Genomic DNA, 18299 nt, shown 5'->3' with positions numbered 1-18299 from the left:
ATGACAAGCAATGGGAACTCATCATATCCTAAGGGGCCCCTCATTTTTGGGGGGCAGCTCTAAACAGCTGAGAGCCCTTCCTTTTTGTGAGCTGAAACCTGCCTTCTATACATTCCAGCAACTGGCTCCTCTCCAGGATACATATCCACCTTGCCTCAGGAATCATTTCTTCCTAGAAGCTCTTCCAGTCAAGGAATTAACACAATCGAAGCCCCTTTTACTTCCTAGGCTTTTCCCTCAGATTGGATAGCTCCTTTTTTTTTTTTTTTTTTTTTAAATTATTCTCTCTGTTGCATTCAGAACTATCTCCTCCCAAACACAACTTGCCAAGTTTGGGTTTTTTTTTCCATCTTTCAACTTTCTCTACTAGAACACCAATTGTTATAAGACAGAGACTATCTTTCTACTTTTATTCATTATTCCAAGCCTATTAAGCACAGTAGCATACAATAAGTACTTAATAAATGCCTGTTGACTGATTTGAGACATGATAAGCAGGACTCCTTTCCCAAAGTGTTCAAATATTCTGCCTACACAAGTGATACCCAGGTCTGTATATCTAACTCTAGTGTTTTTTATAAGTTCCGATACCACATAACTAATTGCCTATTGTACAGTTCACATTGAATTTTCATTGGAATCTCAAACCCAATATATTCAAAAGTGAACTAATTACTTTTCCCCAAAACTTACCTCTTGGAGACATCACCCATTCTTTTTTTCATGCAGCTTTGCTACCTTGGGGTCATCTTCTGCTATACACTGTCCCTCACCCTACATAACTAAGAAATTGCCAAGTATTTTCAATTCTACTGCTTTATCATCTCTCATATTTACCTACTTTCAAATGTTCACATGACTATGACTCTCTCCATCATTCTAGATTCTAAAGTTCTATATACTATTTGCTTATATGTGAAGGACAAAATTTTGATTTGTGGAGCTGTACAACCACAAGTGCTATCTTCCTCACTCTAAGGCATATAAATAAAGCAAAATTACTTGCTTCAGAATATATACACATGTCTATACACAAGTCCACCCATATTAACAACTGACACTTTTATGTTTATCTTCTATAGCTCACCTCCAAAATCTGAGTTAGTCTTGATATGCAAAATCCCAAGAGGAAAAAAAAAAAGAAAACAAAATCTAAGTAAGTCACAAACAATTCTGAGAGGTCTTTGGTCCCACATTAGAGACTATGACCCTAGGATATTCCTCTGGCATTTGTCAGATAGATATTACATATCTAGGAAGTATTGATTGTATCTTGATTTTTGCTTTTCCTTCTAAAATGAGGAAAGTCTCCCCTTCTTTACCTAAGATAAATCCCTTAGATAAAGGGTATACTTATACCCATGCAGCAAAGATATGACTATACATATTCTCCTTATTACCCGACCTTGATTAAGTCATGGAGCAAAAAATTTTTATTCTTTCACCTCCTTCAACCAAACACTGAGCTCAAAAAAAAAAACCCGAGCACAAATCAAAAAGCAGAAGCGCAGATAAGTCTTCCTTTGCCAGCAATCACTACATTAAAATCCTACAAAAGAAAGAAGCATTTCCAAAACACATTGAATTTGGGGACTTTCCTGTTTAAAAAAAAAAAAGGAAAGTCAATATACCATCTTTGGAGCTTTCACAACAATGTAATCTTGGGAAGTGCCAAACCATCACCCCAATATGGACAAAGAGTGTCCAAATTGATCTTCATATAGATCTTCAGTTTCCCATATTTTCTGTACATAAATGTATGAAATCTCCATTAGCAAATTTCCTTTCAACACTGAAATTTCATAAATGTGTTTCCCTTTCTCTTCTCTATTTCACATTCAGAGCTACAGTATAATCATTCATTTGGAGAGGCATTTGTTTACAACTGAAGTGAACTGAAGAGGAATTGATCAAATTTCCTCAATTTTAAAATCCTCGAACTCAAGGAGCCCTCATTTCAATTTCTAGAATAAAAGAATTTAAATTAGTGCAACATTCTCTTTCTCTCTCTTATACATTAATCTCCTGATTAAGTCAACATCTCATCTCAAATCTGCTTCTTTTCCATCTATCATACTACTACTTAAGTGACCTTACTAATATCTGATCATGTCACTCTTCTCATTAATAAACTCCAGCACTTTTTATTAGTTCTAGCAACTATACAGTATGGATCTGAACTCTTAACTCTATTACTAAACAGTATTTTGCAATCTTGTTCTCCTAAAAGGTAAATTATCTGTTTTGTCCAAAAAGACTTCAATTAATTAAATGATTAGGGAAGAATTCCAGATTCCTTTGACATATCCCCTTACATTTTACACATGGGGCATCGTTAATGGACAATTTAAGATCCAGATTAACATGGTAAAAATGAAAAGAGCCTAATTTTACCCACAGCCAGTTCTATCATCCACATACCTTTCCCTTCTTGTTGCTTTCTTGTGATACTTGTATTTGTTTTCAATCTTGTCCCTTCTGTAGGATCTATAATAGAAATGGATATGGCAATGAGCCTAAGAAAGGATCATTACTCTTCTGTTTAATGACTTACATACTTCTAAAGAGATGACTATTTAGGGCAAAAGAAAAAAAGAGAATAAATAGAGGTTATGGTAACTGTAGTAGAGACAATCAGTATTGGGTACAATAAACAACCTGACCGGTGTTGGTGATCCTACCTCCAGAGTCTTTGTCCATGGTCATACTTGTTTTTCTTGTCTCTTACCCATGATTAGGCCCTAGGGATCTTAATAACTAGGGATGTTAGGGAAGGGACATTTGAATTTTTAGAAGATATAAAGTGACTTTACAGGGGTCCTCAAACTACGGCCCGGGGGCCAGATTCAGCAGTTTAGGACAATTATCCCCCTCACCCAGGGCTATGAAATTTCTATATTTAAAGGCCCACAAAACAAAGTTTTTGTTTTTATTATAATCCGGCTCGCCAACAATCTGAGGGACAGTGAACTGGCCCCCTATTTAAGAAGTTTGAGGACCCCAACGTATATACCATTAAAATTTTATTTTAAAAAAATTCAGATGTTTTCTTTAATACTGCAAAAGAAGCTGTAGCTTATAATCACACCCCTCAGCTTCAACTTATGCTGTGCCATTAGCACTCATTTTACTTTATTTTTTGTTTTTCCCTTACAACAGACATTTGGGCTTATTAAGTTGGGCAATATGGGCAACCACAAACGTGGAACATACTCTGTACCCTTTAGAACTTACGATTTAACCTGAAAAATCAGAAATGCACTGATAAAAAGAACAGTAAACCAAGTAATCATCAAGTATTTATTAAGCACTCACTGTGTGCTAGGCATGGCTATACTAAAGGCATGTAGAGTTCAGAGGACAGAGAGATCCCTGAGGGCTGAGAGGTACAGAAGAGTTCATGAAGGAAGTGGGACCTAATCTCAAGGGAATGGGAGCATCTTCTGTATTGCTCAGGTTGAGGCAAGTAAAGGATCTGGGACTCTCTCATCTACTGCTCATTAGATGCTTGGCATAATGTTGCTATCCTTTTGGTTCTTGTCTGAATTCCAAGTAAATAAATGAGGAATTTTAACTTTTTTGGAATTAAAAATTAATATAAAGTGGGCAAAATAAATCCACACATTCCAGGGTCCTTAGTGGAAGTTTTAAGTGTACACAGAGCTTGTAGTTTAGACTTTAGAGTTTCCAGTAAGGCTGTATGGGGTAAACTGTGAAGACTCTCTTCTGGGGATATAGCCTCATCCCTAATTATGAGTTGAAAGTTTACAATAACAAGTTGAGCAATAGCTAAAAAACTGCAGGTGTTAGGTTGTCTAGGATGGACATTCCTTTAGATTTCCCCCAACTCTTAATTAGCATTTAAGTACTTCTTTTAAAGGCAATTTATTCTTGTATTTTTGGGATAGATTTCCAAGTTTGGAGTACAAACCTGGGCTCCCCCAAACAATGGAAGAAAAAGTCAAAGGGTGGGGCTCCTGCTCTAAGGGACCTATTTAATCTTGTGTTTTGTAAGTTATCTTTTGCACTTCTTTACTGACACTGTCAGATGAGTGATGCCCTTTCTTGAGCAATCTTAGAAAACTCCTTTTTGCTTTTTTTTTTTTTTCAGTCTGAATGTCTATTTTTGTGATCACTACTATCCCATACAGGCTGAACTGGTCGGAGACACCCAGTGAAAGATGAAACTCTATTGTTTCAAAAACCCTACTGACTTCATTTTCTCCACTTCAGAACTTCACTGGACCATTCTTATTCTCACTGTTTCTTCTTTCTTTCCTGACCCAGGGTACCTGTATATCAGGTTCCAGAGGGAGTGAGATCCACGTGTTGAGGGCATGGGCCAGCTTCAAACTCTCTGAATGACTATGGAGTGATCTTTTGATAATGGCCCATTCAGGTTATTTGATGAAACAAAATTCTTTCTCATCCCTTGCATGTCACCACATCTGCTTCTTGCATTAAAAAAAAAAAAAAAAAAAAAAAGGAACTTCCACCCCTGCTCTCTACTCAGCAAAGACTCCAGTGAATCTGATAGAATACAGCGTTTTAATCATTCTCTTTCTGGGATCTTTTCCTTCTGCTGATAAAATATCTAGTCACAGTCTGACCACTTCATTTCATCTTCTCCTTTTTCCACACCTCCCTTTTCTTCTTTCCTCAATCACACCTGAAATCTCCACTGCTTCTATTCTCCTATTTTCCACCATCTTCCTCTCCTTATTTTCTTCTCTCCCTCCTGATCATTCTCATGCCTCCAGCACTCTCTCTCTCGGCCCAGATGCTCATCCTCTACAATCTCAGGGAACAGTTACTGAACTCCATTTCTTCCATCTTGATAATCGGGGGAAAAACCATTGAGGTGACCCTCCTTCCCTTTCTCAGCCTTATGTCAAGTCTCCCTATAGGTTCCTCTAATCCTGAAGTAAAAAATCAGCAATCAACGAATCATTAAGTATCTATCACATTCCACGCTTTGGGCAAGTGCTGGAGACACAAAAATCACAAGAAATACTTAGTGCCTGCAGTGAAGAGACTTACATTCTTAGAGGGAAACTACCTTAGAGACAAAATCTATACAGAATGAATACAAGGTAATTTTAGCGTGGGAGAAGCCCAGGAAGAGAACCCCGGGAAAGGAAGCAAGATGGGAGGGAGGGGCAAAGGAAGGAAAAGCGCAAGTCGGGTGGGACCAAGCTCATTGGTCGCCGTTACGCCCACAGGCGTCTGCTTACCCAGCAGTCCTTCCTTTCCGGCTCGCTCCCACAGCCCCCGCAGGCCCATCTTCTCCGAGAAACTCCCAGTCAGCTCCCAGACGTCCGGCTCCCCAAAAGTACTGACCAAGAGCTCGGCCAGATCCGTTCTATCCGCCCCCTCCACTCTGCCCCGGGGGATGCGCTCGGAGGGCTCATCCTTTAGATACAGCTTGAATTTCTTCAGCTCTTCCTGTGTCAGCTCCTCCAAGTACCGAACCAATCGGCAGCGGGTACCCTCGGCCATCCCGCCCCCTCGGTCCTTTTCTGTGTTACGGCTCCAGCCGGACCTCCTTTGGGACGTTGTGTGTGTCCTTGGGGGACATAGGTCCCGTCACTCGACCACCTACAAGTTGTTTCTTATTCCGTGACAGGAATGGTCTCCGGGTTCACTTCCGGTTTCCCATTTAGTCCTCCCGGCGCCCGCTGCCTCAAACACCATCCGTCCTTTTTCCCGCCTTTCCCCTCCCCGGGTTCCCGGGCTTTTTTAGCCACTCTCAGATTCGGACCCCGCAGCAGAACACTTGGGTCTAGAGTAAAGAGGGAAGTGGAGGACGTGTGATACTGGGGTCAGCTGCTTTGGGCACTTAGTAAGCCCCGCCCGCCGGAACACGGTTAAGCAGCAAGGACTGGGTCCCGCCTGAGAGCCTCTGGTTTTTTCTCACACTCCAAACCAAACAAACTTTAAAGAGCAGCCAGATTGGATTCATGACCCGGGCTTTTTTTTTTTTTTTTTTTTTTCTTTTCTTTTTTCTTTTTTAATCTCCTATGGCGCGGACAGTTCTCAGCAGCGGGATTCAGGAGTCCGGGTCCCTGAGAATGGGACTGGAGAGTGGAGCCAGTACCACAGTATCAGCCCAGATATTTGTGTCTTCCCATCTTCCAAAAGAGCCTCCGACCTACATTGACTTACTGCCTTGTAATCAGAGGGTCTGGATTCACATTTCACCTATGACAGTTACTGTCTGTTTCCATTCGGTAACTCACTTGACCTTAGCATCAGTTTCCTCATTTGTAAAATACTAGAAAGGAGTTAGACTCAATGACCTCCGCAGTCCCTGCCTTTTTCCATATAATATTTGTGAAGCACTTTGCACAAAACCTGTCACTCAGCGGGCTTATAATAAATGTTTATTGAATTAAATTAGTAGATGCTTCCTAAATGCTTGCTGCCTCCCCCACTTTCCTTGCCCTTCCAGCTCTGCATCTGGTCGCGACCATCAGTTAGTTCCTTCCTTGAAATATAGATCAACCTGTTTTCTCTTTCATAATGATTATCCATTTAATTCTGTAATTTCTTTAACTGATGTAAGTAATATTTCTAGAATGAGGGAGGAGATTAGCCTTCAAATTGACCTTTGAAGGAAGGAATCTTCAACATTTAATGTAACAAGAATTGCTAATAAACCAACGCGTGTATAACCAAGTAATTAGCTCCCTGGTGACTTTGGCTTAAGTGAATCTAGCAAACTGAAAGGCAGGAACTTTGTTTTTTTTTTTTTTGAAGTCCAAAGGACAAGAGTTATTTATATTAAGGTACATTGAAAGAAGTCTGTTGCCCAAGGACCAGTCAAGTTATGTGACGATGCTTTGGACATAGTAGTACATGAAATATGAAATAGATAAAAATGTAAAATGTCACTCGGGCTTATAGAGCTCCTTTCTACTTCCAAAGAAAGTCAGACTACTGAACAGAAGATAAGTGTTAGGAATCACTCAGTGTTGTTTATAGATATTAATTTAACTCTTGCCCATTTAACATGGGCTTATTTTCTTACAGCTAAATCATTAAATAATTTTCTGCCCTGTTAAGTAAATTTGACTAGATGAATTTTGATGTTCCTTCCAGTTCTAAATCTAAGATCCTATGATACTAAAATCACTCCCATATTAATGTTTATTTTTTGAATTTGTTTGTTTGGAGATTGAGTTTATTATAGAAACATAGCTACTACTCCACTGGCTTGATCCCAGTTCTGATTAGCTGGAAGGACTGTTAAACCCTTTCTAGAGCTGGTATCCACTTTGTATTCTTTGGTATCCACTTAATTTACCCAACTCTTACAGCCACAGACCAGTAAGACATTTTGCCAAATAAGGTTGGAAAGAACCTCAATGATTATCCGGTACAAATTGTAATTACAAAAGAATTTCCTCTACCAGAGTTCTGACAAGTCATCAGTAACCCTATGTTTGAAGAGAACTTCTCCTTTGTTGAGAATTAGGAGATTGTCCCACATGTCAAACCTTAATTTCCCTGTCTGAAACTTTTCCCCATTCTCCTAATTCTGCCTTTGAGAAAATCAGGGAACTATAGAATTGTAGACTTTTAAGGTACATTAAGCTTAATGATAGACAAAATTTTAACTTTAGCTTTAAAAAACAGAATTTAGTACTGCTGATAAAGCTGAAGTCATTAGATTTGATAATTTATCTATCTAGGATTTTAAGAGTCTCCTTACCTAGTCCTACGTGTGAGAGTGTGGATGGTATCCTATCCCCACTAGAAGGCCTTCAGATTTCTTTTTGAGTTGTAATTCATATCTGGAGAAATTAATCACTAGAGGTAAGTTCAGAACCAGCAGAATATTTATTCTGCATGGTAATATCATTATGGTAGTGTGTGTAACTGATGTTTTCCAACTAGTCTACTGTACTTACATTGTATGTTCACTCCATCTTCTCATTTATGCTTTTTGAAGGTCAAGCATGCAAAGAAATGATGAGGTAAAGTCATATGAGATAAACATTTTGGAAAGGGCATGTTGGAATTTCAATTTTGAATATACTCATCAAAAATAATCATCTTATTTTTTCCCTTTGATTTTTTAGTGAGAGGACAGGCAAAAAATCTAGGTGACAATGGTGCTATACAATACAAGGTATACAATATTAAACAGTCTGAGTCATTTAGTGGTCATCATCTTTATCATAGCTTAACAACCAAAACAAAAATGAAAGATTTGGGAAAAAAGATTGAATTCTATATCATTCTAAAAGAGCCAAATGGAAATAGGTAATAAAAGAGTATGCATAATACACATGACAGTTTAACTTCTTAGGAAGAAAAAAAAGAGCAAAGTCATTTTCCCTGCCCCTAGAATTAATTTAACTACTAGATTCATTTTAGCCCATAATTTATGCTCAGAACATCCCCATCAGCTCCTGCCTGAGCATCCCTCTATTATGGGATATGAAAGTAATGAAATATTATTGTTCTGAGAAATATGATAAACAGACTGATTTTTAGGAAATCCTAGAAAGATTTATAAGAACTGATGAGGAGTGAGACAAGCAGAACCAGGAAAACAAATTATAATGTACAGGCTAGCTCCTTGGAGTGCCTCAGGTTCAGTCAGAGTCAGGCTCATTCAAAGTCCTTGGTCTTAGGAGCAGAAGTGAAGGAGGCAGGCAAGCTGCCCCGAGGCTTGACAAAGATGATTTCTGGACTCTGGAGTCCAGAGCTTTAAGTCTCTCTCCTCATCCTGGGGCACATCGACTCTGACCTCTCTCCCTCAGCCCTCTAATCCTTGCCTATGATTACCTCACTACGACACATTCAGCAAGCAATCAAGGGTGAGGAGAGCCAATACATCACCATCTCATCTAAATATATATATAGAGAGAGCTATTATCTCACATTGAATAGGTAATTACCTTAAGTGCTCTGCTGTCTGATTCAAGTACACATTTTCAGAGTTCTGGCCTTCTACATCTCCTGCTTTCTTTTGTTTTAGAAACAGGTGGTCACGCCCCTCCCCCCTTCTCAGGAAAGGGGGTGGAAACACCAAAAAGGAGGTGATCATACCCCCCCGCAATTTCTCAGGAAGAGAGATGAAAAACACCAAAGGGAAATGGGGAGTCAAGCCAGATATTGTTAGAGAGTTTCTAAACTGAAGGGTCTTACTAGAAACAGGTATATACAACCATCAGCATGGGAGGTATTACACAAACACATAGCAATAAAGCACAGGCTATTAGTGATGACTCTCCCCCCAGTCAGTGCAGGCTTGATGTGGTGTAACAAACATGAATTGTACATGCAAGTAGTGATATAACAAACAATATGAATCAACATGGTGTTGTAAAAAATTTCCAGAAGTTCTAGAAGGAGGGTATGTAAACAACAATACACATACGCCTCCTTCAGCAGCCAAAAGATCATCCAAAACCAATATTGCCCATTACTTTATCTGTCAGGGAATCCAATGATTCCTGAGGGTTTTCAAGTTCTGCATCAGCCTCATTAATAATTTTTGATGCTTATGAGTCAGTGGCCAAAATTGCTATGCTCTTTGCAGTTGTGGGCACAATCAGCGATGGAACCACCCGATGTTTCTTGGGTCTTCTACTTCGTTTCAAGGGTCTACTCCATCTCTCTCCAATGGACGAAGCAAATACGGCTCATTGGCACCCATCTGATTCCTTCTCCATCTGTAGAGATACAAGCAAACCCTCTCCCCCATGCAGTTAATTTATCTGGTCCCTTCCATTCATCACTTTCTGGGTCTCTCCACATCACCTGGTGATTATCTAAAGATAGTGGAGCTGCTCGTACTGGACACTGCCTGTCTGGTGGATTATAAAACCTGTCTGCCGGAGCCAGTGCATCTTTGTCAAAAATCAAGAAGTTAATGATGTAAAGAACTAAATTTAGAAGTTCTCTAGGATTACCTGTGGCTCCTCCTTTCTTTTGTTTCAGGAGGAGCATCTTAGAGTCTCTGTTTCTCCTCTCTACTATTGCCTGTCCTTGAGGTTTAAAAGGTATGCCAGTGATGTATAAAATCTGATACTGTGCACAAAAGTGTGCAAAATGTTTAGAAGTATATGCAGATCCATTGTCTGTTTTTATTGCTTGTGGCACATCCATAATTGCAATTGCTTGTATAAGGAATTCAGTGACCATTCGGGCTGTCTCTTTTACTGCTGGTATTGCAAAAGTGAATCCTAAAAAGGTGTCTATTATAACATGGATAAAAGAAAGATGACCAAAAGATTTATAATGGCTCACACTTATTTGCCAGATTTCACTGGATCTCCAACCACGAGGGTTCTTCCCTGGAAGGAGCGTAGGAGCATGGAAAGCAAGCTGTACAGCTTTTACTATGCTTCTAGCTTCCTCTCTTGTTATTCCAAATTGTAAATGTAAAGCTCGAGCAGCCTGATGATATTTAGAATGAGATTCTTTGGCTTCCTGAAATAAAGGATTATTGGCCAACATGCTTAGAAGGCTATCTGCCTTTGAATTACCATCAAAAATAGGACCTGGAAGTCCACTTAGAGATTGGACATGGAAGATATAAATCTTATCTGGATGCTTTCTTACCTGCTCTTGAAGCTCCTTAAAGAGCTGATATATATTGGAAACTACAAATTTTATTTGGGCTGTGGTAATTCTTTATACCACACCTACTGAATAGGCCGAATCAGATATCATATTTATATCTCCTGGATAATAAATAAGAACTAAAAAGATTGCATACAATTCATTCTGCTGAGTGGACAGAAAAGGAGTTCTTAGTACTCTCTTTATAGTTAAGTCATGAGAGTATACAGCACAAATATTAGGTTTGAATGCATCTGTAAAGATAGTTGGTCCTTTAAGAGGAACTTTAAAAACCTTTTCTTCAAGAATCCATCACCAATTATGTAATAGTCTGGTTATTTTTAATGGAGACCCATGTGTAAAAGTTGGAGCCATGGCTAATAAAATTTGCCACTCTGGGAGGGTTTCACAGCACACAGTAGTTTGTGCATTGGTATAAAAGGTGTATATCTTGTCAGGTCTTGTCCCAGATAATTGTACTGCTCACTTAATGGCCTTTCATAAAATTCTAGCCACAAGCACTAGGTAAGGAGTAAAGCTTGGTTCTGGTTGTGCTGGGAGGTTCACCCACTCTATCACACTGTTTCCTTGATGAAGGACTGCTGTGGGTACCTCTTGTGTGGCAAAAACTGATATTTCCAAGGGTTTTTCAGTGACTCTTTTAACCACATTGGATACAGCCAGTTCAACTTCTCTCAAAGTCTCTTGAGCTTCTTTTGTAAGCTGACATGGTGAGTTTAAAGCACTGTCTCCCCTTAAAATATCATATGATGGTTGCAATTGATAGGTAGTCAAGCCTAACACTGGTCGCATCCATTGGATATCTCCTATCAATTTCTGAAAGTCATTCAAGGTGTTTAGCTTCTCTGTTCTTAAGGAAAGTTTTTTTTTCCTGTAAGCACCTTAGGGTATACTTCATATCCTAAACATTGAAAAGGAACATGTCTTTGAAGTTTTTTTGGAGCTATGTGCAATTTGTAATTTCTTAGTGTTTCTATGGTCTTTTGTAGACATGCTTCTAACATTTGTTTCTCAGGTGCACATCCCAATATATCATCCATGTAATGTAATAACATAACTTTTGGAAATGCTTTTCTTACTGGAATAAGAGCAGGAGCAACATACTTTTGACACATAGTGGGGCTATTTTTCATTCCCTGTGGCAAAACTGTCCATTCATATCTTTTATACGGCTCAGCTAAGTTAATACTGGGCACTGAAAAGGCAAATCTTTTCATAGCCTCCTTATCTAGAGGGATAGAATAGAAACAATCCTTAATGTCTATAATCCAAAGAGGCCATTCTCTAGGCAACTGAGTAGGAGATAGAAGCCCAGGCTGAAGAGTTCCCATAGTTTGTATCTGTTCATTTACTTTACTTAAATCAGTCAACATCCTCCATTTTCCAGATTTCTCTGTTACAACAAATACAGGGGAATTCCAAGGACTTAGATAAGATTATAAGTGTCCTTGGTCAAGTTGCTCCTGTACTATATCTAATAAGGCCTGAATTTTATCGCTATCTAAGGGCCACTGTTCTATCCACACTGGTGTATCAGTTTTCCGTTGGATAGGAACAGGTGAAAGGGTTGGCAGGCCTTCGACAGCAGCCCTGCTTAAAAAAACCGAAGTACTCATTTTTAACCCTAATTGCTGTAATACGTCTCTTCCCCACAGATTGATGGGGATTTTTTCAATTATAAAAGGAGTAAAAACGCCTGTTTTGCCTTCAAAAGCCCATCTCAAAGGGGCAGCACTAACTTCAGCTGCTATCAATCCTCCTACTTCAGACATGTAGGTGTCTGCTTTAATCTTTGGCCAGTGATTGGGCCAATTGGCACCTCTAATAACTGTACGATCTGCACCTGTGTCTACCAGTTCTTCTAATGGTATGCCACTTACATAGATAGTGAGCATAGGTCGGTCAGCTGTAATTTCTGCAGTCCAGAATATTCCTGGATTTTGTTGCTTGGAGTCAGAATCTGGGTGACTATTACCAGGTTGTTTATTAGAGGACTGTATCAGTAAACTGTTGGAATCTTTACTAACTGCTAACTAATTAGAGTTGATCTAATCTTACAAGAAGATTTTGGCCAGAACCTGAAACAAGGTACTAAGTAGAACTAAGTAATACAAGTCTTGTGTTCACACCTTTACTCATTGGAGTTCACAAGTATGCCAGCTTCACAAAGTAAACTTTCTAACTTCAAGGGAGTTCACACCTCCCTTAAAGCTCTTTGGGCCAGAGAGCACTATGGGAGAAAACCCATAATATCATTCTCTCAGAAGAGTCAGATAAAAGGCCAGCGATGAGGGATCTAAGACAGAATACATTTTTTCCTCTTGGCTGGCTGGTCGCAGAAGAGAGTTCAGCTGGACTCAAGAGGAGCGACTCTGGTGCAGAGAGCACTTTGACGGATTTCAGCGGAATTACGCCAGAAGCCCTCTCTCCAAGGCAAGGCAGAATATATTCCACTTGGCTGGCTGGTGGCAGACAAAGAGTTTTCAGAGGATAAAGCTACGAGTGGAGAGTTCAGTGGACAACCAGATTCATCTTCATCTCACACCACTGTAGTTGGTGGCTGGGCTCCTGCACGCCCCCCACTGAGACCAAGCTGGTCTGAAAGACTCACCAGAAAGCTAGCCGAGCCCCAAGTGAAGGAAACAAGAGATTCATTCCATCTCTGTGTTGGTCGGAGGCTGAAGAAAGCAGAGGCAGAGGCTGAAGGACAGAACCTTTGGATTTGGAGACATCCGGAGGGCTCTAAGCTAAACCGGCTGTGTTTTGAGAAGAACAAGAACTCCAACATTTGAACTCATAACAGTAAACATGGTGCTACTAATTTTCCTGGTTGATAAGTCACACATTGTCTGCCTGTATTAGTGACTGGGATATTATCTACACATTTCCCAGTTTCTCACATCAATGTATGGATGAACATTGTTTTGTACGTACTCTCAAGAGGTGAAATGGTCAAGCCTATTGTGCCTGGAGGCAAGGGATCCATAGGCTGGAGAGGAACAGATTTCACCTCTCCAGGGGCTATTTCAGTTGTGCCAGCTGCACACAACTCTATTTTCCCCAATTGTAATCCTTTTTCTCCCATCAGATTGTTTCTTAGCTGATTGGTCATGTCTGAGTACTGACCTTCTAAAGACTCTCTGGGTGTAGCATCAGCTGACATGCCCCAAGTATTTTTTCCTTTGGGTCCTGGGGCTGGGCTCTCCATTGCATTTCCCTGAATCAGTCTATATTCTGAGGCCCAATGGAAGCCTCTGTTGCATTTTGGACATGGGGTTTTGGGTCTTGTTCTCCCACACTGTTTTCTCACTCTGTCTTTATGTCAACATTGAGTTTCAGATGCCTTGATGAGTCTCTCTAAAAGTCCCTTGCCAAAAAGCACCCTGTTTTCCCATGTTCAGATCTTCGGAAATCTGCATCATAGCCTGGCTATAAAAGATATTTGTGCCCACTATGGCACAACATCTTATGATCTCATCCAAAGGAGCATCCTTGCGTAGTCCTAGTATAATTCTTCTACAAACCTCATTAGCATTTTCTTTAGCAAGTTGCCTTATAATTTCTGTTGCTGAATTTTCACCATTAGTTCGTATGACAGCTGTCTGCAGACGTCCCACAAAATCAGCAAAGGGTTCATTTGGACCTTGTGCTATTTTTGTGAAGACTTCCCCTCTATCTTGCCTTCCTGGGATAAAGCCCCATACTTTGATAGCAGCAGAAGCAATTTCCTCATATGCTGCTATGGGGTAATTAATCTGTGCTGAAGTGTTTGCATAAGAACCTACATCTGTTAGTTGGTCACAGGTGGTTGGTGTATTAACTCCAGTTTGCCTCTTTTGTTGGGCTTGTATCCTACAGAGCTCACTATATTCAGAAAGCCACAAGTGTTGTCCAGGTTCTAAGCATGTCTTTGCTATAAATTTCCAGTCACTAGGGGTTAAAATTTCATAAGTCAAATTCTGTGATAATATCTTAACATAAGCTGATATAGCCCCATAAAAAGTACAAGCCTTTTTCAGATCTTTGATAATTTCTAGATTAAAAGGAGTGTATCTTCTCCTTTCTTGACCTGAAGAGTTAAGCTGTTCAATCACAGCATACATTTCTATTCTCACATCAGCTGTATTTTATGCTTCCTCTTTGGCTTTAAGTAGTGCCTTTTGCAATAGAGTCAGAATTGGAGAGTGATTGCTGGGGGGGGGAGGTGCTGGTGATATCACTGCCCCTCTCATTCCTGTTCCTCCCTCCACCCAGGAAGGTGAAGTTGATAGGGGAGGGTCTAGTGTCTGCTCAGGTGGAGATGGAAGTGAAACTGGGCAGTGAGAGTGAGAAGCACTACTTAATTCCCCATACCTTTCAGCCATATTTTCATTACCCTGCCCCTTCTCTTTCTCTTTCTCTTCATACTTCCTTATCTGGCTGTTCTTAAAACTTTTCTGTTTTCTATAACTTGCGGAATTCTTTAAGGCCAATTGTATTATGTTGTATATATTGAATGTTTCCTTAGAAATTGAATCAGGATCTTTATCCTTGTAATAGTCACATAGTTGATCTCCTACTAGTTTCCAATTATCTGCCTCTATTCCTTCTTCCTTGGAGAACCAAGGGCACGTGCATTCTAATATATCCAGGAGTCCATCAATCTGCTCCCCAGTTACAATCAAACCCTGTCTCTTTATCAGTCTGAGGATGCTTCCTGTAGATCTCCCTCAGAGTGGGGGTGGGGGTAGGGGTGAGGGAAGATTTTTTTCCCTAGTATCTGCCCCATTTCAGCTAGAAAAGGAAAGTTACTAGTTTAGCCCTTAACAAAGTCAGTTCCCTGTTTGTCTATTTTAATACTCATCCTAATTTCTGATCACAGGGACTTCTTCACTGAAATTGTGGTCCTTAGTCCATGTTGGGCGCCAAATCTCATGTCCAGACTAGTTCCCTTGAGGGCCTCAGGATTAGCCAGAGTCAGGATAAATCAAAGTTCTTGGGCTTTAGAGGGAGAAGTGAAGGAGGCAGGAAAGTTGCCACGTGACTTGTCAAAGATGTCTCCTGGATGCTGGAGTCCGGAGTTTCCAGCCTCGCTTCTCCTTGTCCAGCCGCCAAGTGAGCCTGACTTTCTCCCTCTGCCCTCCAATCCTGGCCCATGATTATCTCATCACCAAGCATTCAGCAAGCGCCAATCATAAGGAGAGTTATCATGTAAATATGTGCTTATAGAGCCATTGTCTCACATGGAATAGGTAATTAGCCTTAAGTGCTCAGTGGTCTCAGAGTCAAGCACACCTTTTCAGAGTTTCAGCCCTCTACACTTCATGTTCAGTTTAATCCTTCCTATTTTAGGAAGGACTTTCCCATCTTTTGGATCTATCCCCTGATAGTCTAGTATTTGTCAGAGGGAATCAAGTAATACATATTCCTGTTTCTCTTTCAGGAAGAAATCCAGATAAATCTGGAAAGCTTATATAGAAGTTCAGAGACTTCTGCTAAAAGAGAAGGAATAACCCCTCATAGGGACTGTGATATGGGTTGTAAGTATCTGTTTTTCTCCTCAAATAATATCTAACATATAATCTTGCACATTCTCATTCTCAGATGATTTTCACAAAAAGCCTCCCATCGTTGCTAGTAGCTATATTTGACAAGTGAGGAAACTATGGTTCATAGCCAGTATACTCTTTATCACGTGATGTTAATGAGTTTAGAAATTTGAGTCAAATCAATGAGTCTTGATCAGAAATCCAGTACTGAGTGTTAAGCTGTCTCTCTCCAAGTTGGCCTCTATCTCTTCCTTCTTGTTTCAGCTTTCTCATCTGTGTTATCTAATCTTAAACTCTTCCTCCAATCAAATTAGAAAAATTGAGATTTCAAGTAAGAAAATAATTAAGATGTTAGGAGTCACTGGACAAATAAGCTTTGAGGAGGAAAATGTTTGCTAACATAATGACATTAAAGCATTACAAGTTGGCCTTGAAAGGGTATTTTTAAAACAATGAATCAGATTATCCTCCCATTACTATCTTCCCTGGTAACAGTCACTCATTAAACATCTAAGTTTTTCTTATATTTTATGTACTGAGAGGAATGGTGGAAAGCAATCAAAAGGCAATAATGGCCCTTGCTCAGACTAAGGAGAGAGAAAAACATAGAAACAGGTATGTGCAATCAGAAGACAGGACTAACATGAAAAAAATATAAGGAAACGGTCTTTGGAGGAAGCAGGATTTGAACTGGGGTTGAAAGGAAGCTGGGAACTCTTCAGATGGTGATGATAAGAAGGTGAGTTCCCAGCATTAGAGGTATTGCAGTGATGAAGGAATTGGATGGAGGATATTACTTGTGGAACAGCAGGAAGGTCGTTGTCACTGGATTCTAGGGAACATGGAAGGCAATGATTTTGAGGAAGAATGGAAAGCTTAGAAACACATTTCTGATGCATTTTAGGTTTGCATGGGCAAACCAGTCAAGCAGACAAGTTCTTATTATCAGGCTTGTGCAGCAGAGGCAAGTTATAGGGTGATTGCACTAGGTAAGCAATCACTGCTTTATATTCATAGAGAAGATGGCTACAAATATCTCGGCAGTTACCCAACATTTAATGAGGATAAATGACATGAAAGGATAAGGATTTCTTCAGAATTTAGCCGGTTTGTGTCTAAAAAGACACAGGAATATGAAGTCATGCTTCCTTCATTGTGAGTTGGAGAGGTTTGTGAGGGTCAGATAAGTGAGGTGTCCATTGTTGGAGACTCCATGAAGCCATTGCAATGGGATTGCAGCCATTAGTGTGTCACATGAGCAAACTACTGAAAGAGACATTCTGGTTGACTACAGAGAAAGCCTGAACATTGGAGAGGCTTCTATAAAGATATATTGGCTCCAATTTATGGAGAAGCTTAAATTTCTGGAAAGAAATGTCCATTATATTTAATAGGAAAAAGGGAACCATAAAAAAATAATGAGGAAAAGGGATTCTGTAGAAGATATGAAAACAAATTACTCCTTAAGGTTGAATGAAATAGGAAATTGAGGAATTCTCAGAATAATAACTTTGGGTAATTGAAGACTCAGCACTAACAGTCTGTTTAATCATTAGGCTCTGGGAAGAAGAACAAAGACTTGCTCTTCCAGAAGAAATCATTTAAGAGATAACCCCCCTTGACTTTTACTCACCTGCTTAGAGAAGGACCTGACTAATTATTTAATGGTCTGAAGATATAAGAAGTCTCCAAAGTGACCATCTCTATTTGTTAACTACTTACCCGAAATAATATAGACTGAATCTCTTCAGCTTAAGTAACTAAGGTAGATTGAACCTATAACCTGAATTTTAGTTTATGAAGTCTGATGGGTTTGGAAAAAATGAAACTCATTGTACAAACATTACAACAGAGTCTTCATATCAGCTTAAGGATTTGCAAGTTGTAACCAGCTGACCACAATAAAGTTAAGCAAACACACCTGCAATAAGTCAACTATATCAGCTTAACTCGAATTTAGCAAACCTTTGCCATTTCCACATTAGCAGGCAGTGAAAATTAATTGGATGACGGGAGGAGAATCATGAGTTCCTATTTAATAGCTTCAAACTCTATAAATATCGGCCTCCTTTCTCTGAACAACCAGGTAATGGACCACCTGCTTCTTGGGAGATTGTAATAAAACTTCTAATCTTCACTTTGAGAAATCTCTGAGTAGTTATTTTTGGTCAG

General features: G+C 39.7%; 2 protein-coding genes across 2 annotated transcripts in view; both read right to left on the bottom strand.

Moving 5' to 3' along the window:
* Window positions 1-18299, bottom strand: part of LOC127555278 (NACHT, LRR and PYD domains-containing protein 12-like) — a 167256-nt gene that overhangs the window by 30636 nt on the left and 118321 nt on the right. The gene's annotated exons all lie outside the window — the stretch shown is intronic.
* The window catches only part of LOC127555279 (NACHT, LRR and PYD domains-containing protein 12-like), a 123868-nt gene that overhangs the window by 30636 nt on the left and 74933 nt on the right, over window positions 1-18299 (bottom strand). Inside the window, 2 exon segments of the mRNA XM_051987505.1 lie at window positions 2422-2487; window positions 5235-6201. Of these exon segments, the coding sequence (XP_051843465.1) occupies window positions 2422-2487; window positions 5235-5499 (331 nt within the window). The 5' untranslated portion in view covers window positions 5500-6201.

This window comes from Antechinus flavipes, chromosome 3, assembly GCF_016432865.1.
Source record: "Antechinus flavipes isolate AdamAnt ecotype Samford, QLD, Australia chromosome 3, AdamAnt_v2, whole genome shotgun sequence".
Lineage (NCBI taxonomy): Eukaryota > Metazoa > Chordata > Mammalia > Dasyuromorphia > Dasyuridae > Antechinus > Antechinus flavipes.
Note: the sequence above shows the minus strand (reverse complement) of the source record. Positions and strands in the feature narration are given on the sequence as shown.